The 25,271-nt window shown below is 45.0% G+C and overlaps 1 protein-coding gene across 2 annotated transcripts; it reads left to right on the plus strand.

Annotated features, from left to right (window-relative positions):
• Positions 1 to 15: 15 nt before the first annotated feature.
• On the plus strand, positions 16 to 4,565 carry LOC123144882 (uncharacterized). Of its 2 annotated transcripts, none has more exons than XM_044564132.1 (3): positions 16 to 565; positions 3,301 to 4,187; positions 4,290 to 4,565. In XM_044564132.1, the coding sequence occupies exons 1-2, from the start codon at positions 391 to 393 to the stop codon at positions 4,164 to 4,166; spliced, it is 1,041 nt and encodes a 346-aa protein (XP_044420067.1). In that variant the 5' UTR covers positions 16 to 390; the 3' UTR covers positions 4,167 to 4,187; positions 4,290 to 4,565. The 2 variants fall into 2 exon arrangements, with proteins under 2 accessions (XP_044420067.1, XP_044420068.1); XM_044564133.1 differs by lacking the exon at positions 16 to 565 and adding an exon at positions 1,528 to 1,763.
• Positions 4,566 to 25,271: the final 20,706 nt, after the last annotated feature.

The following is a 25,271-nucleotide window of genomic DNA, read 5'->3' on the forward strand; positions in this document are numbered from 1 at the left end:
CAAAAATGAGATTTTTTCTTGTCACTCACACCTTCACTCTTGCCTGATGCCTCGATCCCCTTTCTCCTTTCCTTGTTCTATCCGTTCACTCCAAAATTATTGCCACTGAATCAGGTCCGGCTGGTACCACTGGTAATTCTTAATCTCCCATCAGTTTGCTCCGTCGATTTGTGCCTGCTAGTCCTCAGCTGCAGGCATCCCCGCAGCTGGACTCGCCAGTGCGGCAACATGGTGACCGTCGTTGACGGCTGGTTTGGCTCGTATGCCTCCTCTGTGTCCTCGGCTTGTAAGCGGCGATGGATGTATAGCAGGGCCCGAGTAGCAGCTCCAAGGGAGGAGGCGAGATCTTTGATCTGCACGGTGTCATCGCTGTCAGCATCCGTGTAGGGGATGCTTGGGCGTGGATCTCTACTCCCAGAGCCAGCATGGAGTCAGCTTTTGTATGAGGATATTGGGGCCGTTGTCTTCCTCAATCCTGCAAGCCAGACTTCGTCGCTGTTCCCACTCGAGGAAGGCCGACATGTCGTCGTCTTCCTCCACAGCGGCAACATCCTTCGACCTACAGGTCTCCTTTTTCCCTTTTCATTTCTACATATCATTTTTTTTGCTTAGCCTTTTCCTGTGTGTGTACGATTGTACCAATATAATGTAATTAAAATACTACCCGTCCCAAAATATAAGAACGTTTTTAACACTACACTAATGTCAAAAACGTTCCTATATTATGGGACGGATGGAGTATATGTTAGTGAAAAATGCTAATTTTCTTCTGTCCCCTCCACTTTTTCTGTGCTTCCGTTTGGCATCGACAGTGTTAGGTCCCTTGCCCCATTCATACCCGACAAATTTAAATTTAAGTACTACTCCCTCTGTTCTATAATATAATACACTTTTTGACACTACACCAGTGTTGGAAATTGTCTTACATTAGGGACGGAAAGAGTACTAATTAGTGTATTTGTGAGTAGCTATAGTTTAATATTTCCCAAAGACAATGTTTTTCAATAATTGAGCAGGAGCAGTAAAAAAAGCTCTATACAAATTTTAATGATACACGGATGCTCTGATTATTGGGTTGTACTACAAATTAAGCCACAAATATTAGAAAGTATAGAGTGCCCATATTTGGTATTGATAGCCCTGGTAATAAATGCTTAATAAATTTGGATTTAGATTTACACAAAAAGATTAAAGTTCTGACCATTGAATTTCTGTCCAAACTCGAAGTGACAACCACTATCGTTTGCTTGTGCAAAAGTTCTTCATTCACCATATTTGATAAAATATCCCCGCATAGCGTGATCCCTGATATTGTCGCCACTGTAAGAATTTAAGCATGAAAAAGTGACTTAAGGATCATCTATGTAGTCTAAAATTGACGTAGTTATATAAATTACCTTCAGTCTCATGGATGTTTTGACATCTGCACAGAATCATGTTCATAAATCTTTTCTGTTAGGTTGATCTCTCTCCCGTTCGAGCCCAACGGGTCGAACGGGCCCCTGACTCGCGCCTTGATCGGGGGCGCCCAACCAAACCATGGTTGGTGGGCCCCTGTGACCCGCGCTATATAAACAGAGGTGGGGGCCGGGGCGCTATTCACGAGGTTAATCGCTGCCGCAATCCCCACCTACAATCCCTACCGATCTAGGGTTAGCGCGGTGCTCACGGGAAGCTCCACCACCGTCACCTACTCTCTGCCATCGCCGTGCGCCCAAGCACCACGATGGCCTCCAGCTCGAGTTCGTCTACTGCTGCACAAGGTAGGTTCACCGGATCTACTAGCCTACTCCGATCCAAAGTCTTATCAATTGTATCAGCCAGATCGGGCTAGTCGATTTCGGTACAAAGAAACAACAACAGAAAAAGAAAAAGAAAAAGAGATCCCCTTCCCCAAAGAACCCTAACAGCAAAAAGAGGGCAAAGAAATCTCAAAGCAAAGTTGTGCTGCCGTTTCGGCCGCGCCGTTCCTCTCGATCCCAAATCGCATCGGCACGCCGAGGATCCGGGACGAAGAACACTACCCCGCAAGGGGCAAAGGGCACCACCACCGAACCGCTTGATGGTGGCGTGCTCTCCTTCGGGAGCTCGCGCGCACCGGCAAGGGGGGCGGGGGAGGCGCCGCTATATCGCACAAAGGAGCAGAGCATGGCTCTGTTGGCGTCGCTGATCTCTCTCTCTCAGTGGTTTCGGTGGATAGAGAGAAGAAAGGACGGGAAGAAGGGTGCTCGCGCGGCGCGGTGGCGCGCTGTCGCCACCAGCGGCCGGCGGAGCCCCGACCCCGCTGCATCACAGATGCCGGCTCGAAGGGAAGAAAGGACGGGAAGGAGAGGCTCGCGCGGCGCGGTGCTGAACGCCGTCGCCGGCGGCCGGCGCTCTCGCGCGGTGGCGCTCGGAGCCGTTGCCGTCGAAGTCCCGTGCGAGACAGAGGCGAGCGGCGCGTGCGAGGCGAGAGGAAGAAACAGAAATGGGCTAGGGTTTTTCGGATCGGTCGGGGGGCTGTTTTGTTCACGCGAGATCGACGCTGGATCGAGTTCGACGGCCAGGATTGAAACCCTAGCCCCGCCCTGGGCTTTTTGGGCCGAAAGCGCTGGCCAGCTGAGCTGCTGGGCCGGCAGCCGCGCGCGCGAGCCGAACAGGCCTTGAGAGGCTAGGCCGGCTTCGGCCAGGACAGGCACGCACAGCGCGCGAGCAGGCCGTGGGCCGGGCGAGAGGGCAAGCCGTTGATGTGCTGCTCGTTTTCTTTTTGTTTTCTGTTTATTTTGTTATTTGTCCAGTTTTGGGCAAATTTCAAATAGTGTTTTCTATGCAAATTTTTTCCAACGAAATTTTTTGTTTAGTAAATAGCAAAGTAAACAGAAAATTTTTATGAGAATGAAAATTTTCAGAAAATAAATGTTCATGAATTTTATAAAGAAAATTAAAAAAGTTCATGATTTCTTATTCGGTCAAAGAAAAGTTTCTGTAAAGAGTAAAAGTTCGTGAATTTTTATTCATGATTTTCCGCTGCGTAAATAATTAATGCTCTTTTACAAAGAAAATAGAAGTTTAGAAAGAATTAAGGTTTTAAGAGCATGTTAAAGTGATTATTAAAATGAATATGATTATGTTATTTTTATGACCAACGTTGTTAATAACATGATCATGTTTTATTATTGAAATTTAAAGGTGCATTTATTTCTAATTTTTGCCCAACGGTAATATAGATTTAATTGCATAGACAATTATATGTTTAATTTGACCAACGTTAGATTAATACATATGATTGTTATATTGATGTCACTTAAATTGCAATTTCAGGAGGCTTTCACTTGATGAGTTGCCTAAAAGAAGTTCCGACACTCAGAGGTGGCAACCACACTGAGTGGAGGAAGAAAGTTGAACTGGCGTTTGTTTGTGCTGATCTTGACTGGGTTGTGGAGAAACCACAGCCGGTCAGACCCACAGACCAAGTAAGAGAGGCTACTGATGATGATGCTGCATGGGCTAAAAAGAAAGGGGACTATGCTCCTTTGGAGCAGTCCTACCTCATAGATAATCAAAAGTGGGTCAATGCAAATAAAAAATGCATGGCTTTTATAAAGAACACCATTGAGAGCGCCATTGTGGGCTCCATTGCAGAGTGCACTTCCACAGGGGAGTTGCTCTCAAAGATAAAGAGCCAGTTCACTGGCTCTTCAAAGATATATGCCACCCAGGTGTTAGAGCAACTGGTGACAGAAAAATACACAGGTGGTAGTCATGGCATAAGAGAGCACATCCTCAGGATGAGCAATATGGCAGCAAAGCTCAAACCCATGGATGCGGATCTGGAGATAAAACCAGTGCTCCTGGTCCACCTTGTCATGGCTTCATTGCCGAAGGATTTTGAAGCTTTTGTTGTGAACTATAATATGTCACCTGGAACATGGGACGTTGAAAAGACAATAGCAATGTGTGTTCAAGAGGAGGAGAGACTCAAAGCCTCACATGGTGGTACACTCAACTATGTGCAGGGTCACAAAAGAAAGAATTACAATCTAAACAACAAAAGTTCTCCTTCAAAGCCACAAGGAAAAGTTTCTATCAGCATCAGCGTCAGCAACAACCTTTCTCAGTGGACAAAGACACTTGTCTCCACTGTAAGAAGACTGGGCATTACAAGAAAGACTGCCCTGTTTGGCTAAAGTCGATCATGGCAAAAAGAGGTAACAATATAGTTTCATTTGTCAATGAATCTCTGTATGCACAGTTTTCAAAATCCACTTGGTGGATTGACTCAGGAGCAACTTGTTGCAAATTCTTTACAGGGATTCCGTTCAACGCGGACTACGCTAAGAAGCGAAAGACGCATTGAAGTGGCGAACGGAGTTGAAGCAGAAGTTGAAGGTGTCGGTGATATCTCCTTGGAGTTAGCTGATGGATTCAATCTTCTACTTAGAGATGTTTTATTTGTTCCATCATGTCATAGAAACTTAATAAGTGTTTCTTGCTTGGACAAAGATAATTATGAGTGTTATTTTGTAGACATGGCAAGTGTGCCATTTGGTTAAATAATGCTTATGTGGGTGATGCTTTACTACATGATGAGCTTTATTTGTTATCACTTCGTGAAAAAGTTTATTCCGTTTGCAATGTGAAAGAACATGTTTCTGCGTCGAATAAAGAACAAAAGAAAAGAAAAAGAACATTTGACTCATCGAAATTATGGCACTGTCGCTTGGGCCATATTTCGAAGGGGAGAATAGAAAGATTAGTCAAAAATGAAATTCTTCCTCCGTTAGAATTTTCAGACTTAGAACAATGCATAGATTGCATTAAAGGAAAGTACGTAAAACAAATCAAAAAAGGTGCAATCCATAGCACAGGCACACTAGAAATCATTCACACTGATATTTGTGGACCATTTCCGGTGAAAAGTGTGGATGGATATGACTCGTTCATCACATTCACAGATGATTACTCTCGCTATGGTTATATTTATCCAATCAAAGAAAGATCGGAAGCGTTGGATAAATTTAAAATATTCAAAGCTGAAGTTGAAAATCAGCACGATAAAAGAATAAAGATAGTAAGGTCCGACCGTGGGGGAGAGTACTACGGTCGACACACTCCATATGGCCAAGTCCCTGGACCTTTTGCGAAGTTCTTGCAGGAGACTGGCATAGTAGCCCAGTATTCAATGCCGGGCGAGCCTCAGCAAAATGGAGTAGCTGAAAGGCGCAACCGTACCCTTATGGATATGGTGCGCAGCATGATGAGTTATTCCAACTTGCCATTGGGATTATGGATGGAGGCGCTTAAAACCGCCATTCACATTCTCAATAGAGTACCAAGCAAGTCGGTGCCCAAAACACCGTACGAGCTATGGACAGGAAGGATGCCCTCCCTACAACACTTCAGGGTGTGGGGGTGCCCTGCTGAGGCCAAAATATTTAATCCAAACATTGCAAAGTTAGATCCCAAAACAGTAAGTTGCCACTTCATTGGCTATCCAGACAGATCAAAAGGTTTTCGTTTCTACTGCCCTGACAGATATACAAAGTTTGTAGAAACGAGACATGCAGTCTTCTTAGAGGACGAAATGATGAGGGGGAGCTTGGTAGCTCGGAAAATTGATCTTGAGGAGAAGAGGGTGCATGCACCTAATCCGATGATTCAGGAGCCATTTTTCTCACTACCAGTTGCAACTCCACCCATGACAGCTATGGGGAAGACCCGGAACCTGTCCGTCAGGAGCCGACTGAACCCGTTGTTGAGCATGAAAGGGGGGTGCAACAGCAAAATTTAGAAGAAGTGCCAGAAGTTGAGGCACAAAATGTGCCAGAAACTGAGGCCCTTAGAAGGTCCACAAGACCAAGAAAGTCAGCTATTTCTACTGACTTTAAAGTTTATAACACAGAAATGGTTCATATGGAAAAAGATCCCACCTCATATGAAGAAGCCATGAGAAGCCCTCATTCATCGAAGTGGATGAAGGCAATGGAAGACGAGATGAAATCGATGAGTTCCAAAGATGTTTGGGACTTAGAGGAAATTCCCAAAGGAGCCAAAACAGTAGGCTGTAAATGGGTCTACAAAATTAAGTATGACTCTAAAGGGAATATAGAAAAGTATAAAGCACGACTCGTGGCAAAAGGATTTACACAAAGAGAAGGGATAGATTACAATGAGACATTTTCTCCAGTCTCATGTAAGGATTCCTTCAGAATCATAATGGCATTAGTTGCTCATTTTGATTTAGAGTTACATCAAATGGATGTTAAGACGGCATTTCTGAATGGTGATTTAAAAGAAAAGGTCTACATGAAACAACCCAAGGGTTTTATCATGGAAGGCAAGGAAAATATGGGATGCCGCCTGAAGAAATCCATTTATGGATTAAGACAAGCCTCTCGGCAGTGGTATCTAAAGTTTAATCAAACGATTAAAAGTTTTGGATTTAAAGAAAATATTGAGGATAATTGCATTTATGCAATGTTTAAAAATGGGAAATATATTTTCCTAATCTTGTATGTGGATGATATCCTGCTTGCTAGTAGTGATGTTAGTCTACTACAAGAAACAAAGAAATACTTATCCTCAAATTTTGACATAACAGATCTTGGTGAAGCATCATATGTTTTGGGCATAGAAATTCACCGAGATAGGAACAATGGAGTCTTAGGACTATCGCAGCAAGCATATTTAGAAAAGGTTCTTAAAAAGTATAATATGCATGCGAGTAAAGCCACACCTGCTCCAATAGTCAAGGGCGATAGCTTTGGGAAATTTCAATGTCCCAAGAACCAGTATGAGATCGATCAAATGAAAGCAGTACCATATGCTTCGGCAGTTGGCAGCTTACAGTATGCACAAGTGTGCACTCGCCCTGACTTAGCTTTTATCACCGGGGTACTCGGTAGATATCAAGAGAATCCAGGCCTAGAGCACTGGAAGATGGTAAAGAAAGCATTGCGTTATGCGCAAGGCACGAAGGACGACATGCTAATATACAGGAGAAGTGATTCCCTAGAGATAAAAGGGTATTCAGACGCAGATTTTGCGGGGGACAGAGATGATAGAAAATCCACGTCAGGATACACATTCACCCTCGCTGGGGGAGCTATTTCGTGGAAAAGCTCCAAACAGTCGATAGTTGCATCATCCACGATGTATGCAGAATTCATAGCATGTTTCGAAGCCACGGGGCAGGCGATATGGCTAAAGAAATTTGTACCCGACTTGAAAGTGGTAGATTGTATTCACAAACCACTAAATATGTACTGTGATAACCAGCCCGCAGTATTTTACGCTCACAACAACAAGTCGAGTAATGCTGCCAAAACAATAGAGATAAGGTATTATGTTGTGAAAGATAAAATCCAGGATCAAACTATAAGTCTCAAGCATATAAGGACAAAAGATATGCTTGCGGATCTGCTAACGAAAGGCTTACCACCCAATGTGTTCAAGGAACACTTAGCCGGCATGGGTTTAAGGGAAAGCCTTATGATTCCTGGATAGGCCCAAAAGGAACAGAATTTGTTTCTGAACATAAAGTATGTTGTAGCTGTATGATTCTAACGGCAATTAAGCCGTGACGATGAAACATGCTCTATGTACCAATATGTGATGAAACAGATAAACTAGAAAGTATAAAGTTAAAAGTAAAGTTGAGATCAAGGGGGAGAATGTTAGGTTGATCTCTCTCCCGTTCGAGCCCAACGGGTCGAACGGGCCCCTGACTCGTGTCCTGATCGGGGGCGCCCAACCAAACCATGGTTGGTGGGCCCCTGTGACCCGCGCTATATAAACAGAGGTGGGGGCCGGGGCGCTATTCACGAGGTTAATCGCTGCCGCAATCCCCACCTACAATCCCTACCGATCTAGAGTTAGCGCGGTGCTCACGGGAAGCTCCACCACCGTCACCTACTCTCTACCATCGCCGTGCGCCCAAGCACCACGATGGCCTCCAGCTCGAGTTCGTCTACTGCTGCACAAGGTAGGTTCACCGCATCTACTAGCCTACTCCGATCCAAAGTCTTATCATTTTCAACTATACTTGTCCTTTGATATGGATTTTGTACATACCTGACCATTGTTTCTCAATATTTACTCTACTTTCAAATGTATCACTATCAGCAAATTCAAAGTAGTAGTCGAAAAATTATTTTTACCTTTCCCTTTAGAATTTATAGGCTATTTCATCCTTTTTTCGTATTTCTGATTTAATTGTGTAATAGAAAACTTCATCAAAGCTAAAAATAATCAGTAATTAATAACTAAGTTTAATTTACTTTTTCCAGAATACGTATTTTATCTGGTTCACTGACATCGTAACAAATCGATTTTGATCAAAGAGAAACATTTACCTGAAAATAGTCTGAGTATTGCGAATGATGCAACAACAACAAAATTATATGAATTCTGATGTTGGAAGGAAAAATAAGGGCTAGCTTGTAACATGAGTTTTCTTTGGTATGGTCATCGTCATTCTCTAGTACCTCCACCATCTAGAGCTCAGCACCCAATATAAGTTTTTTGAAAGGTAATTTGTCAGACAAAATAAAACGACAACACGTACTAATAAATGTAGTTAATTTACTATGAAGAGAACACATTAATGCTTTGTCCACACACAAAACTTTCTGGTAGTTGAATTAGTGAACGTACCTAACTTCCATAATATTTGTGCAACATTATGTCTGCTTTGCTTAAACAATTTAGAAAAATAGCTTTCCTGATCAAGCTCTCTGTTCTATGTACAGCAACAGTCATGGCATGTCTTCTAGTCTGGCATGACCTCTTGATAGTTTTTCTGATCAAGATTTTTGTTCTCATGTACAGTAAGAGTGGTAAACTACGTATACAATGATTCATTTGGTTTCAAATCGTAAGGTGCATATATGCTATTTATCCAGTTTTTGACCCAAATCTGATAGGATATATGAGACCATCTTATTCTGTGATATTTGTTGTTCCTACTTATACTCTAAATTTGCATTCTCTTGTAAAGTTCAGTACATTTGCCTTATAAAGGAAGGTGCAGCTCTATCTTAAGAATTGTCATGATTCACGGTAACGCTACTGCTCCTAACTCTGAATATATTTGCTTTTATCATACTATAGTATTCATTGATCTATTTAAGTACCACTATATATAAATGTGCAACTTTATTCTTTTGTATTCTGCTCCTTTTCGCAATAACATGGTCTTAACATCTAAAAGCTGCTGACCTGAAGACATCATTTAACCAAGCTGTGTTTATCTGTCCGTTTGGTGCCACCTCCACACTGAGAAAGATCACCTGGCCATGGGCGGCATTACTTTTCATTTTAAATTGTATTGCTTAAGTTGCTTCCCTTGCCCACTTTATATAAATAAGGAACAAAATGCAGTCACATTCTGTTTCCGGCTAGTGAGCGACACTTGTAACTGTAAATTAATACAGTAAGGATTCATCTATCCAACTCCTGGTATATACGTCCTATAACAAAGCTGAATTAGTAATCAATTGGTACAAAGCTACCAAGATTAACTTGGGGGCATGCACGCTATGGATTTCAGAGGCTGATTAACTTGGGGGCATGCACGCACGTTCGGGGAATTACCGGCTAGCCATGGATGTACTGATCATGAGATACTCCTTCAAGCTAGCTTTGCTAATCTACGTGTGCGGCGGCGTCATAGACCAAGCTAGCCCTAGCAGGTCAATGTACGAGGTGTTTCCGGCTAGCCGTGCATGTACATATCAAGCCACTTGACGAAGCTAGCTTTGCCAAGCTACGCGCGCGGCGGCTATCTACAACCAATCTAAAATTTATCATGAATCTAAATGATTTTTTATGAAGCCGAGTTCCTCAATCAATCTTGGCACATCTTGATTAAAGCAATGGGATAGCGAATATCAACCGATCTAGACCCTAGGGTTTGGAAAGGGGCAGCATATCTTAAGAGGATAACTGGAAGAATTGAGTCGGTGGAGTACCAGGTGGTCTTCTTCGGTCTCCACTGATAGCCGACGTAGCCGGTGCTCGAGGCCTCGGTGATAGTCGTGGCTGCCGCCAGGTCGTTCCCTCTTTTTTCTTTCTTTTGAAGCTTGCCTCTTTTTCACGTTATGAGGATGCAATATCGAGGGAAAATCTATGAGGTTTTCTTTTGACGTGCATGAGCGAAGGGCTTTGAAGTTTTTTTGGTAAGAGGGTTCTTTTTTTACGTGGGCAAGATAACTTATTAAGGGCATTGGTGGCTAATTTTTAATCTTTTCAATCCATTGGTTGTGCTCGCCTAATGAATTTAAATTGATGGCCAGATGTTTCTAATTATTATGGGATTTTCTAGCCTAATTCTTTTTTTTCTGGTTACCTAGTAAAGCACTTTTTATATATAAATAGATTTCCCTGGTTACAGTGGTCATCCATGTCATTGCATAATTTGGGTACACAAAGGAGACTAACTTCTTAATCGAGCAAGTTCAGCAATTAAATAGAGCTAGCTGACCTAAATATTATTCTAACAAATTAAAGACCGGCGCTCTTAATTAAACAAAACAAAGAGAATTACTACGGCTGGTGCTCGTCGATCTCCGCCGGCGCCTCCATGTCCAGCTCGCGCCCGACGGTCTCCTGGGGAAGGGGCTCCATGGCATCAATTGCACCATACTCGGCAAGCATCTCACCATCCGCGTCAGCCATATCTTTGGAATAGGCCGCCACAAGCTAGGCATGGGCGGCCGAGATCTGGGCTCTGGCGGGCTCCATCGTGGCAAGGTATGCCGCGCAGGAACGGACGGCTGTTCGAACTCTCTCGGCGATTGCCAGCTCTTCGGCAGTGGGTTGTCGACCGTTGTCGGAGAAGCTTCGTTCGATTTGCGCGGTGACCGCCACGAGCTGGGCGTGGACGGCCTCGACATGGTAATGGGCGGCCTCCAGCAGGGCTAAGGCCGCCGTTGGTAAACGGACAGCTGCTGTGCCGCTCTCGCCAGTTGCTATCCTCGAGGCAGATTCTGCTACCGCCGCGTGAGAAGCAACAACGGCCATTTGGGCTGCCTTGGCCGCCCGGACGCAGACTGCGGTCGCCCTCACGAAGCTTGTTAGCACGCGCCTGGCGCCTACGGTCGCGCTCTCGCCGGAGTGGGCCGCCTAAGTTGCCCTCACGACGTGGGTCCACATCCCCATCTTTCACCGGCGATGAATGAACAGTGAAATGATATTTGGGGAGTGAGCTAGTGCGCTTGACACGCCGGCTGTGGACTGTAGCCGACGCACCTTCTCTCGTAAGCCATGGGCGTACTATACACCGACGGTGCTCCAAGATATTTTGTGCTGCATCTCACACGGTTGGTGATAATAAACTGTGTGCGATCTACTTGATTTATCGTCTTGATCATTTGAATTACGTAATGGGGTCACAGCTACAAAGGATGGTGTTTGAATTGTTAGAACTTTTATCTGCAGTGAACTTGCAACTATAGGTGTGTCGTTAAAAAATTTGGAATTATTCAGGGTTCGTTTGTACATTTTTATACATTAACTGGGTTTTCCAGGCATTTTATGCGCATAATTCAAATTTGAACTACATGCACATGCTCCAGTGCATATAAACTTATTGAAAAATCAAATATGTGTCCTTGGTTGCATGCTTAGGTCCCATGCAAGAAATGGAAATGAATTTCAAACACCCAGCCACCGTCACTCGGCCGCAAACATTGAGATACCTGGTTTTTAAATTCTAGTAAATCCAAAACTCGTGTGAAATTCATGAAACTTGGCATGCTATCATGTAGCGGCATCAACTTGCCGTGGTAAATTTTTGTCCCATTTGGGGCAGGTTTGGGTATAAGCTTCTCACAAACCAGAGCTTCTCACAGCAAGTGTGATGGTTTCGGTAGGGAACGTGCCACCTTTGGGGACGAAACAATATCCGTTGCCTCTTATTGCTTTCAATTTTTTTTGAGTGTCAACATAGAACAAGAAGAGTGTTGTGTTCAATTTTGGAATTTTTCGGGGTTCGTTTGGACATTTTTATACATTAACTGGGTTTTCCAGGCATTTTATGTACATAATTCAAATTTGAACTACATGCACATGCTCCAGTGCATATAAATTGGTTGAAAAATCAAATCTGTGTCCTCGGGTGCATGTTTAGGTCCCATGCAAGAAATGATAATGAATTTCAAACACCAGGGCACCGTTGATTGCCGGCAAAACATTGAGATACCTGGTTTTTAAATTATAGTAAATCCAAAACTCGTCTAAAATTCATGAACCTTGGCATGCTATCATGTAGCGGCATCAACATGCCGTGGTAAAATTTTTGTCCCATTTGGGACAGGTTTGGGTATAAGCTGCTCACAAACTAGAGCTTCTCACAACAAGCGTGATGGTTTCGGTATGGAACGTGCCACCTTTGGGGACGAAACGATATCCGTTGCCTCTTATTGCTTTCAAATTTTTTCGAGTGTCAACATAGAACAACAAGAGTGTTGTGTTCAATTTTGGAATTTTTCGGGGTTCGTTTGGATATTTTTATACATTAACTGGGTTTTCAATGCATTTATGTGCATAATTCAAATTTGAACTACATGCACATGCTCCAGTGCATATAAATTGGTTGAAAAATCAAATCTGTGTCCTTGGGTGCATGCTTAGGTCCCATGCAAGAAATGGGAATGAATTTCAAACACTAGGGCGCCGTTGATTGCTGGCAAAACATTGAGATGACTGGTTTTTAAATTCTAGTAAATCCAAAACTCGTCTGAAATTCATGAAACTTGGCATGCTATCATGTAGCGGCATCAACATGCCGTGGTACAAATTTTGTCCCATTTGGGGCAGGTTTGGGTATATGCTTCTCACAAACCGGAGCTTCTCACAACAAACATGATGGTTTTCGGTAGGGAACTCCCACCTTTGGGGACGAAACAATATCCATTGCCTCTTATAGCTTTCAAACTTTTTTCTCGTGTCATAGAACAACAACAGTGTTCTGTGAATTTTTGTGATTTTTTGGGGTTCGTTAGGACATTTTATGCATTAACTGAGTTTTCAATGCAGTTATGTGCATAATTCAAATGTGAACTACATGCACATGCTCCAGTGCATATAAATTGGTTGAAAAATCAAATCTGTGTCCTTGGGTGCATGCTTAGGTCCCATGCAAGAAATGGGAATGAATTTCAAACAGCAGGGCACCGTTGATTGCCGGCAAAACATTGAGATGCCTGGTTTTTAAATTCTAGTAAATCCAAAATTTTGTTACCATTCACGTGATGCCACGTGTCTTGGTTTTAATGGTTGTAGGAGGTGCCGTGCGGACAACTGCTTGACCTTGACTGAACGGGAGGTATGCGAGCGCCGTCCGGTGCGCAGGCTGACCGAGAGGCGTGCAAGCTGTCCTCGAGTGCGCAGGCTCACCGGGAAGCGTGCGAGCTGTACGCTGCGCAGGCTCACTGGGAAGCAAGCCCTTTGACTTCCATGGCCGCCCGCCTTGCTCACATCCTCTCCATTAATGGCGCCCAAGCCACAGTTTAATTCACTTCTTAAATATAAAACACTCATCGCAAACGTTTTAGTTAGAACACCCGTATGCAAACCGACAGCTTCCCCAGGAAGCCAAGAGAAAATGTGTCGAGCAGGATTTGTGCAGCTCTTGATCGCAAACGATTTAGATAGAACACCCGTATGCAAAGTGAGAGCAGCGCAGGATTTGTGCATCCCTTCAACGCACACGGTTGTTTTGGATGACCCGTGTGCAACCACGTACAAACAATTTGGTAAGATTTGCATCTGTCATATTGGGTATGTTGCCATTTGTCAAACTGGAAAGATTTACATTTGTTGATCTAGTAACGTTGCCATTTGTCAATCCTTGTAACACTGCGATTTGTCAAAATATGTAGCTAGAAATCATTAGCACTATGTAATTTTGCAACTAAAATTCAGTAATTAAGCATAGATTTCATTCATAGATTAAGCAGTCATTCTTAATTTATACAAACAGTTCAACTCGACAGCTGAAACGACCAAACTTCTCCCCAATTGTTGCCAACCACGTACTGAAATAGCTAGTTCAACTATATATACTAGCTAATTTTAAGTACGTTGTACAGTTCGACCACACATCTATAGTCAGATGAACTGACCAAAATAACCCCTAAATACTACTACTACTACCACGGAGGGGCTTTGTGCTACTTCCGGCAGCCTCTCATCTGCCGAGCGCGCTCAGTAAGAGGCAGAGGAGGAGCCTACCGATGAGCTGGACAAATGCAATACGGTGCCTGCCGTTGCTGCACGTTCAGCGATGCTCGCCAGCTCGAACGCCCACTGCCGCTCCAGACGATCCCTCTCGAAGCGGTCGGACTGCTCATTGATCTCCTAATTCCTCGCCTCTACGTCAGCGTGTGCTGCGGCCACGGCTGCGGTAAGTCTCCTTGCGTTCTCGACAAGGCGCTCCTCCTCCTCCCACAGGAACTCGATGTAGCACGCAAGGTCGCTGATGCACGTGTGGGCCTCCACCTCCGCCTCCCTCCTTCGGGCGGCGGTGGCGGAGCGGGTGATGATCCCGGTGGTCGACGGTAGGCTGGCGGCCATGGCGACCGATGATGGGGTGGCGGCCACGACCACCACCTCCCGCCTTCGGGCCGCGATGGCGGACCGGGTGATGGCCACGGTGGCCGGCAGTGGGGTGGCGGCCACGACGGCCACCTCCCGCCTTCGGGCCGCGGCGGCGGAGCGGGAGATAGCCCTGGCTTTCAACGGTGGTGTGGCGGCAACCGCGGTCGGCAACAGCTGCCAACGGGCAGCGGCGGCGGAGCGTGTGGTGGGTGTTCCGCGCACACCCAATAGGGACGCCACGCGCACTACACTACGCCGGGGATTGCGCCGCCGCCGCGGTGTAGCCTCCCAGCTGGAGCTGTCCTCTGATGACGGCGGAGTGGCTGAGTGACGACAACGGAACGGTGCCATCGGCGATTGTGGGAGAAGCAGATGAGATAAGCTACAGGGAGGGAGGGGAAAATGCGACGCAGGACTCGCCGGCCGTGAGGGTTTTTATAGCAGGCCGGTAAGCATTGGGATTTTGGGGGATTTCACCGAGTCGGGCGGGAAGCTTGCGCGGGAACCTGCGAGGTTGTGTGGGAACAGGCTCACCGATGATTCATTGGCGCCACCGTTTGGCCAAAAGAACGCCCCCACACGCTGCGCAAGCTTGCGCTGTAAGCTGTCTGCGGCAGCGGGGTGACAAGACGTGCGAGAGGAGGACGAGAGGACACGTACACATACAGTTAATAAAAAAACGTTTGCAATTTAATTACCTACTATACCCCCGTCCTGGTTTATAAGTAGGATTTAACTAATAAAATACGAATGCTTGTCGCCATAGATTATATCGTTGGAGTCGTATTTGAACATAGTTTCCAGCAATACAATTTTTGTAACATGCATTAACACTTTTTTGGTTAAATTTAAGGTTATACACCAGCAAGCGTTTGCCCGCAACACACACGACTTATTCCATCACAAACATCTCTGATGGATCAACTGTCTGCCACGTATCGCACACGCAACTCTAATCTGATTCGTGCTTGATGTCTCCGACATCGCTCGCACAATTTGTCTTATTTGCCACGTATCACTGTGTCGTCCTCTGCTCGCCGTTAGGCGCCGCGGCGCGCTCTGTCTCGTCCGTTGGCGCGCTCTGCTCAGGTCCGTCGGCGCGCTCGGCTTGTGGACAACTTTTCCTTGAGGCGACCGCGGAGCGCTCTGCTCGCGTCCCTCCGCGTGCGCTCTGCCAGCGGTTGGGCGTGCGCACGATCATGTCAGGGGCCCCATATGCATGCGGTTGCGCCGCGCGCATTGCCACGCGATGCAGTTACGTGCGGCACGATGGAGTTACGCACTGCAAATTAGAACTGCCATCAGGGCCTGCCGATATTCCTGGCCGTCCGGCTTCCCCTTTAATTCCCGCGGCCACTATAACCTTAGTCTCTTCAACCTTTCGATCGCGCCCCACAACACAACAAGCGCACCCACGATGACACATAGAGAGGGGATGTCCGGCGGCGCTCCAATGGAGTTCGGCGAGCATAGAGTGGAGACCCACGCGAGGGAGACGGATCTCTCGGTGGTGTACACCATCGACCCGGCCGTGGTGGATGACTACATCAACAACATTGAGCAGTTGCTTGCTGGAGACAAGTACAAGGTGGTCGGCATCGACCTCCAGTACACCGTCGGTCGTCCCGGCATAGATCAGAAGGTTGCCGTCACTCAGTTGTGTGTGCGCCATCATGTCCTCATCTACCACTACTACATGGCCACAGAGCCTTGCGACCGTTTCAACAGGTTTGTCAACAGCACTGACTACAAGTTCACCATGGTGGATACCTCCAACGATGTAAAAGCGCTCAGTGTTACGGGCTTGGCCTGCAAGAACCTTGTCGAAATCCGTGACCACTACAATGACTGGGGCAGCACGAAGAAGGACTCCCTGGTCGAACTCGCCTTGGCCATCATCGACCCCTACTACGAAAAGATGAAGCAGGATGCCCAGAGTACAAGTCCCGTATCCTGGCACGGGGCCTAGATGCGGCAACTGGATGAACCTCACCTCAGGTTTGCGGCCAAGAGCGTGTACACATGCTACGAGATGCACAGGCGAATCGTTGACATGAGGAAGTGCCTTGTTACCCAAATCGATCCACAAGCAGATCAAGCGTCACAAGAAGTAGATGATGATCAGATGATCGTTTATGCTAGTTAATCATGCATGTAATATATAGTTTACTTTATTGGTGTGTGGAAATGTCATGTGTGTAGTAGCCACCTATGTAATTATGCATGTAATAGTTTACTTTGGTGTGTGCAAATGCCATGGTTGTAGTAGCCACCTATGTAAGTGGATGTTTAATTTGGTTATGCAAGCATGTCCTTATAAGTGTGTGTGTATGTGTGTGTTGTTGTTCTGTATGCAATCCCATCGCACAACACACACGTCTTATTAGCAGCAACCGTCTGTGTTATTATCGGTCTTCACACACATTTCTGATTACAGACCTGTTTGCCGCGTATCACACACATCTTGTTAAGTTGAACCATTTCTGTTCTCATGTCTCAACGCAAATAGTTCATCCGAGTGAACCGCATGCCATATATCGCACACACCTTGATCTGGCTGACCGTTTCTTTTGTGTTGCCTAATCACAAACAGTTCATCCGAGTGAACCGTATGCTGTGTATTGCACACGCCTTCATCTGGCTGCCCGTTTCTTTTGTTCCTCCTCATCGCAAACAGTTATTTGAACTGAACCGTATGCCCTTCATCACACAGCAACTAAAACCTGAACCATGTTTGATGCATCCGTCATCGCAAACATTTTATACATTTCTGACGGTTTTCATACAACACCGTTTGCGATTATTGCATCGCACATAGTTTCTCGAAGGGTCTCTGATCGTAGTGTCGCGTTAGCAGCATCCTGCAGTAGTGTCAAGTCTAGCAACGCGGGCATATGTCTCACCATAGTCCATACCTTCGACTTGAGTGTAGCCTTGGGCGACGAGACGTGCTTTGTTGTGAACGACTTGTCCATCTTCGTCTTGCTTGTTGTGAAACACCCATTTGGTACCAATGATGTTGTGGTTGTTGTCGGGCTTCTCAACCAATGTCCACACATGGTTCCTCTCAAAGTTGTGTAGCTCTTCGTGCATGGCATTTATCCAATCCGGATCTTCCAATGCGTCTTCGACCTTCATAGGTTCAATGCTAGAGATGAATGAATAATGTTCACAAAAATTAGCCAAACGAGTTTTAGAGCGAGTAATTCTCCCGGTTTAGATATCATTGAAGATTTGCTCGACGATATGGTCTCCTGAAACTCTTGCTCTAACTCGTGGAAGCTTTTGTTTGGGTTGGGGTGGAACATCTTCTTCATCATCTTGTTCTTCCTCTTGGCCTTCTTCGTTGTTGATGTTGTCGTTCTCTTGTCGAGGTGGAGAAGGAGGTTGATGAGGTTCATCTTGATGTACTTCCTCGTTTTCTTCATCTTGACGTGTCCCACTTGTGGATGCCTCCGGGTCAACTGTTGGGTCACCTTGTCATGAGGTAGAAGCTTCCACTTGGACGGACGAGGTACTTTCCTTCACCTCCGTTGGACGAATCTTGCCAATCGACAAGTCTTGGATTGCTACCGAAGGGTCTTCGTCTGCTACATCAATTGACAATTGCTCTACTTGCGAGCCGATAGATTCATCAAACTTCACATCTACCGTCTCTTCAACCTTTCAGGTGAAATTGTTGTAGACACGGTATGTGTGAGAGTTTGAGCCATAACCGAGTAGGAAACCCTCATGATATTTAGGAGCAAATTTAGAACGACGATGCTTTTCAAGAATATAGCACTCTGAGCCGAATACTCGAAAGTATCCAACTTGGGGTTTGTTACTAGTGAGAAGTGTTGGGGAACGTAGTAATTTCAAAAAATTCCTACGCACACGTAAGATCATGGTGATGCATAGCAACGAGAGGGGAGAGTGTTGTCCACGTACCCTCGTAGACCGAAAGCGGAAGTGTTAGCACAACGCGGTTGATGTAGTCGTACGTCTTCACGATCCGACCGATCAAGTACCAAACGCACGGCACCTCTGAGTTCAGCGCACGTTCAGCCCGATGACGTCCCTCGAACTCCGATCCAGCCGAGTGTTGAGGGAGAGTTTCGTCAGCACGACGGCGTGGTGACGATGATGATGTTCTACCGACGCAGGGCTTCGCCTAAGCACCGCTACAGTATTATCGAGGTGGACTATGGTGGAGAGGGGCACCGCACACGGCTAAAAGATCAAACGATCAACTGTTGTGTCTCTAGGGTGCCCCTGCCCCCGTATATAAAGGAGCAAGGGGGGAGGTGCGGCCGGCCAGGAGGGGGCGCGCCAGGAGGAGTCCTACTCCCACCGGGAGTAGGACTCCCTTCCTTTTCCTTGTTGGATTAGGAGAAGAGGGGGAAAGAGGTAGAGGAGAAGAAGGAAAGGGGGGGCGCCGCCCCCCTCTCCTTGTCCTATTCGCACTAGGGGGGAGGGGCACGCGGCCCTTGCCCTGGCCACCTCTCCTCTTCTCCACTAAGGCCCACTATGGCCCATTAACCCCCGGGGGGTTCCGGTAACCCCTCCGGTACTCCGGTAAAATCCCGATTTCACCCGGAACACTTCCGATATCCAAATATAGGCTTCCGATATATCAATGTTCATGTCTCGACCATTTCGTGACTCCTCGTCATGTCCGTGATCACATCCGGGACTCCGAACAACCTTCGGTACATCAAAACATATAAACTCATAATATAACTGTCATCGAAACGTTAAGCGTGCGGACCTCTACGGGTTCGAGAACTATGTAGACATGACCGAGACACGTCTCCGGTCAATAACCAATAGCGGAACCCGGATGCTCATATTGGCTCCCACATATTCTACGAAGATCTTTATCGGTCAGACCGCATAACAACATACGTTGTTCCCTTTGTCATCGGTATGTTACTTGCCCGAGATTCGATCGTCGGTATCTCAATACCTAGTTTAATCTTGTTACCGGCAAGTCTCTTTACTCGTTCCGTAATACATCATCCCACAACTAACTCATTAGTTGCAATGCTTGCAAGGCTTAAGTGATGTGCATTACCGAGTGGGCCCAGAGATACCTCTCCGACAATCGGAGTGACAAATCCTAATCTCGAAATACGCCAACCCAACAAGTACCTTCGGAGACACCTGTAGAGCACCTTTATAATCACCTAGTTATGTTGTGACGTTTGGTAGCACACAAAGTGTTCCTCCGGTAAATGGGAGTTGCATAATCTCATAGTCATAGGAACATGTATAAGTCATGAAGAAAGCAATAGCAACATACTAAACGATCGAGTGCTAAGCTAACGGAATGGGTCAAGTCAATCACATCATTCTCCTAATGATGTGATCCCGTTAATCAAATGACAACTCATGTCTATGGCTAGGAAACATAACCATCTTTGATCAACGAGCTAGTCAAGTAGAGGCATACTAGTAACACTCTGTTTGTCTATGTATTCACACAAGTATTATGTTTCCGGTTAATACAATTCTGGCATGAATAATAAACATTTATCATGATATAAGGAAATAAATAATAACTTTATTATTGCCTCTAGGGCATATTTCCTTCAAGAAGCTCGTATGCCCTCTTGCCAAGTAGCTTGTGAAGATATAGACGATTTTTTGAATGACAAGCTGTCTCAACCGCTTCCGCCCAAAAGTGTTTTGGCGTCTTGTACTCATCAAGCATCGTTCTTGCCATCTCAATAAAAGTCTGGTTCTTCCTCTCAACAACTCCATTTTGTTGAGGCGTGTACGTAGCCGAGAACTCATGTGAAATCCCTTCTTCGTCAAGAAAGGTATCCACATTTGCGTTCTTGAACTCCATTCCGTTGTCGCTGTGAACCTTCTTGATCTTCACTTCAAATTGATTTTGGGCCTTCCTAGCGAAGTTCTGGAAGATCTTTTCGACCTGCGATTTATCATCAAGAAAGAACACCCACGTAAATCTTGAAGAATCATTGACTATGACTAAACCAAACGAGTTTCCACCGAGACTTTTAGAGGCGTTTGGACCAAAGAGATCCATATGAAGTCGCTCGAGCGGTCTTCTCGTGGTCATGATGTTCTTCACGGGGTGGCTTCCTCCAACCTGTTTTCCTGCTTGACAAGCACTGCACAATCTATCCATGTCAAATATAACGTCTTTCAGCCAAGGATATGATCACCTTTAATAAGCTTATCAAGAATTCCCATGCCCACATGACCTAACCTTCTATGCCACAACCAACCTTTAGAAGATTTAGCAATAAAGCAAGTTCTAGGTTGAGCCTTTTTAGTGAAATCAACAATGTATACATTACATCTACGTATACCGGTAAAGACCATTTTATGATTATCTCTTCGAAACACTTGGCAATCTACTTCAGTAAATAGAACATTGAAGCCAAAGTAAGCTAGTTTAGATACGGAATGTAAATTAGAGCCAAGAGATTCAACGAGCACAACATTTTGTATGGAGCTACCATGTGAGATGGCCACCTTACCAAGGCCAACCACCTTACCCTCTCAGTTATCACCAAAAGTGACATACTTTCGAGGGTCGTCATTTTCAGCTAGCTCACGAAACATATCCTTGTCTCCGGTCATGTGATCGGTACATGCACTATCAAGAACTCATTCCTTTCCTCCAGCCATGTAGCCGCGAAGATTAGCCATAAGACCAAGGTGTCTCATCGAGATCAAAGTCACTATCATCATCCTCATCATAGTATCCATGTTCAACATCGTCTTGTGATAGATCATTTCCTGGAGAGAGTGATTCATTAGATAAATGATCATCACAATGTTCATCTTTATGAATTCTAATGACTTCGGAGGTGATATTACTAATGATTCCAACATCTCCTTTGTCACGCATAAGGTCACAAAGCTCAAACAAACAGTCACCAAACTTAGGATCATCGAAATTCATCTTACTTAAGGCAGTTGACTTATGAAGAATCACATCCAGATTTATCAAGGAATAGTTTGGAAATCGTTCCTCAAGAAATCTCCATATGGTGTAAGCACAATCAAGAGTAGGCAAGCAAACAATCAAATTTCTAGGTAACCCTCTAGTGATAAGATTGACAGTTCTAAGATTACGGATCATGTCAAGAGACTCATCGGGAGTAGGATGCATAGGATCAACAAGGGGCGCACAAGGGGTAGTAATGTACTTGTTCAAGTGATATTCATTGAAAATCTCAAGCATCTCATTTTTCCACTCATGAAAGAACTCTCCATCAAGTATAGGCACTCTACGTCTAAGACTCCCCAACGTAGACTCATCCATCTTCCTCCAATGGTGATTAAACCAAAGCAATGGAGACTAATGCTCTGATACCAATTGAAAGGATCGAGAAGAGGTGTCTAGAGGGGGGTGATTAGACCCTCAACAAAGAAAAGTAGCAGTTTTAAAGTTCTTCAAGTTAAGGTGGAGTTTTAACACAAGTTTAAACATTCACAATACATTTCAAGCAAGCATGGCAAGAGTATATGAGCAACGGAAAGTAAAGCATGCAAGTTGCAAGAAAGTAAAGGGATGGGATTGGAATGTGCAAACGCAATTGGAGACATGAAGATTTTTGGCGTGGTTCCGATAGGTGGTGCTATCGTACATCCACGTTGGTGGAGACTTCAACCCACGAAGGGAAACGGCTGCGCGAGTCCACGGAGGGCTCCACCCACGAAGGGTCCACGAAGAAGCAACCTTGTCTATCCCACCATGGCCATCGCCCACAAAGGACTTGCCTCACTAGGGTAGATCTTCACGAAGTAGGCGATCTCATTGCCCGTACAAACTCCTTGGCTCAACTCCACAATCTTGATGGCGGCTCCCAAGTGACACCTAACCAATCTAGGAGACACCACTCTCCAAAAGGTAATAGATGGTGTGTTGATGATGAACTCCCTGCTCTTGTGCTTCAAATGATAGTCTCCCCAACACTCAACTCTCTCTCACAGATTTGGATATGGTGGAAAGATGATTTTAGTGGAAAGCAACTTGGGAAGGCTAGAGATCAAGATTCTTGTGGTTGGATTGGAATATCTTGGTCTCAACACATGAGTAGGTGGTTCTCTCTCAGAAAATGAATGTTGGAAGTGTAGGCACGTTCTGATGGCTCTCTCCACGAATGGAGGAAGGGTGGAGGGGTATATATAGCCTCCACACAAAATCTAACCATTACACACAATTTACCAAACTCGATGGGACCGAGTAGTGAAACTCGGTCAGACCGATTTAGTTCAAAATGTGAACGTGAGGCTTTTCGGTGGGACCGACATGATCAACTCGATGGGACCGATGTGCTAGGGTTAGGGCATAACTTGATCTCGGTGATACCGATCACATGAACTCGGTGAGACCGATTTCAGTAACAGGCAAACCGAGAGTTGGTCAGGCAAACTTGGTGGGACCAATCGGTCATTTCGGTGAGACCAAAACGTTACAAAAAGGAAACAGAGAGTTTGCATTGCGAACTCGGTGGGACCGATCGCTCATTTTGGTTAGATCGAAATGTTACGAAGGGAAACAGAGAGTTAGCATCTCATCTGGTGAGACCGAGATGCCTATCGGTGGGACCAAACTGATTAGGGTTTCTGGCTATGGCTATGTCAAATGAACTCGGTGGCGCCAGATAGATCAAATCGGTTGGGCCGAGTTTGACTTTAGGTTTAGGACATATGTGGAATTGAGAAAGTGGTTGAGGGCTTTGGAGCATATCACTAAGCACTTTGTGCAAGCAAGCCATTAAGCAACACCTCATCCCCTTTTAATAGTATTGGCTTTTCCTATGGACTCAATGTGATCTTGGATCACTAAAATGGAAATGTAGAGTCTTGAGCTTTTGAGCTTTTGCCAATCTTCTGTCCTTAGCATCTTGAAGGGGTTCCACATCCTCTTGTCCATGCCACGCCTTTGTTGAACTCTCTGAAATATACTAGATAAAAGTATTAGTCCAACAAGAGATATGTTGACATAAATAACCAAAATCACCCAGGGAGCACTTGTGCTTTCAGTTTTCCTACTGTTATGTATAGTGTTTTTAATAATATAACACTTGGTGAAGCAATTATAATGCCTTTTCTCTCTTAATATGCAAGATTTACATGAAGAGGGGGATTGCCGATGGCTAGATTTTTGGACGTGAAAAGGCTATGTCAGAGATACCTATTCTACACATCTCAAATTAGCTGAAATTTCACAGAGAATTATTTTGGAATAAATAAAATATAATGGAGAAATGAAGTACCATCGGGCGACCGAGGTGCCCATGAGGCACCAGGGCGTGCCTTGGTGGCTTGTGGGGCCCCTGGCCAGCCTCCGGTGCCCATCTTCTGGTATATAAGCCCATTTTCCCTAGAAAAAATAAGGGGAGGACTTTTTGGATGGAGCGCTGCCGTCTCGAGGCGGAACTTGGGTAGGAGCACTTTTTCTCTCCGGCGGAGCGATTCCGCCGTGATACTTCCCTTCGGGAGGGGGAAATCGAAGCCATCGTCATCACCAACAACCCTCCCATCATGGGAGGACCAATCTTCATGAGCATCTTCACCAAAATCATCTCATCTCAAACCCTAGTTCATCTCATGTATTCAATCTTTGTATCAAAACCTCATATTGGTACATGTGGGTTGCTAGTAGTGTTGATTACATCTTGTAGTTGATGCTAGTTGGTTTATTTGGTGGAAGATAATATGTTCAGATCCATTATGCTATTAAATACCCCTCTGATCTTGGGCATGAATATGATGTGTGAGTAGTTACTTTTGTTCTTGAGGGCATGGGAGAAGTCTTGTCATAAGTAATCATGTGAATTTGGTATTCGTTCGATATTTTGATGATATGTATGTTGTTGATTCTCTTAGTGATGTCATGTGAACCTCGACTACATGACACCTCACCATATTTTGACCTAAGGGAATGCATTGTGGAGTAGTAATTATATGATTGGTTGCTAGGGTAACAGAAGGTTAAACCCTAGTTTATGCGCTATTCCGTAAGGTGCTGATTTGAATCCATATGTTTAATGCTATGGTTAGATTTATCTTAATTCTTCTTCCGTAGTTGCGGATGCTTGCGAGAGAGGTTAATCATAAGTGGAAGGCTTGTTCAAGTAATAACAACACCCAAGCACCAGTCCACCCACATATCAAATTATCAAAGTAGCGAACGCGAATCAAACAAACATGATGAAAAGTGACTAGATGAAATACTCGTGTGTCCTCAAGAACACTTTGCTTATTATAAGAGACCGTTCCAGCCTGTCCTTTGCTACCAAAAAGATGGGTCTACCTTGCTGCACCTTTGTTACCATTACTATTATTTGCTCGTTACAAATTACCTTGCTATCAAACTATCTGTTACCGACAATTTCAGTGCTTGCAGAAAATACCTTGTTGAAATCCGATCGTCATTTCCTTTTGCTCCTCGTTGAGTTCGACACTCTTACTTATCGAAAGGCCTACGATTGATCCCCTATACTTGTGGGTCATCAGGCATCTCGATCTATCTCTATAGATCTTAATACCCAATATGTAAGCAGCTTCACCCAGGTCTTTCATTTAAAAACTCTTGTTCAAATAACCCTTTATGCTTTCCAGAAATTCTATTTCATTTCAAATCAATAATTTGTCATCCACATATAGTATTATAAATGCTATAGACCTCCCACTCACTTGCTTGTAAATACTGGCTTCCCCCT

The sequence above is a fragment of the Triticum aestivum genome, chromosome 6D (genome assembly GCF_018294505.1).
Source record: "Triticum aestivum cultivar Chinese Spring chromosome 6D, IWGSC CS RefSeq v2.1, whole genome shotgun sequence".
NCBI lineage: Eukaryota > Viridiplantae > Streptophyta > Magnoliopsida > Poales > Poaceae > Triticum > Triticum aestivum.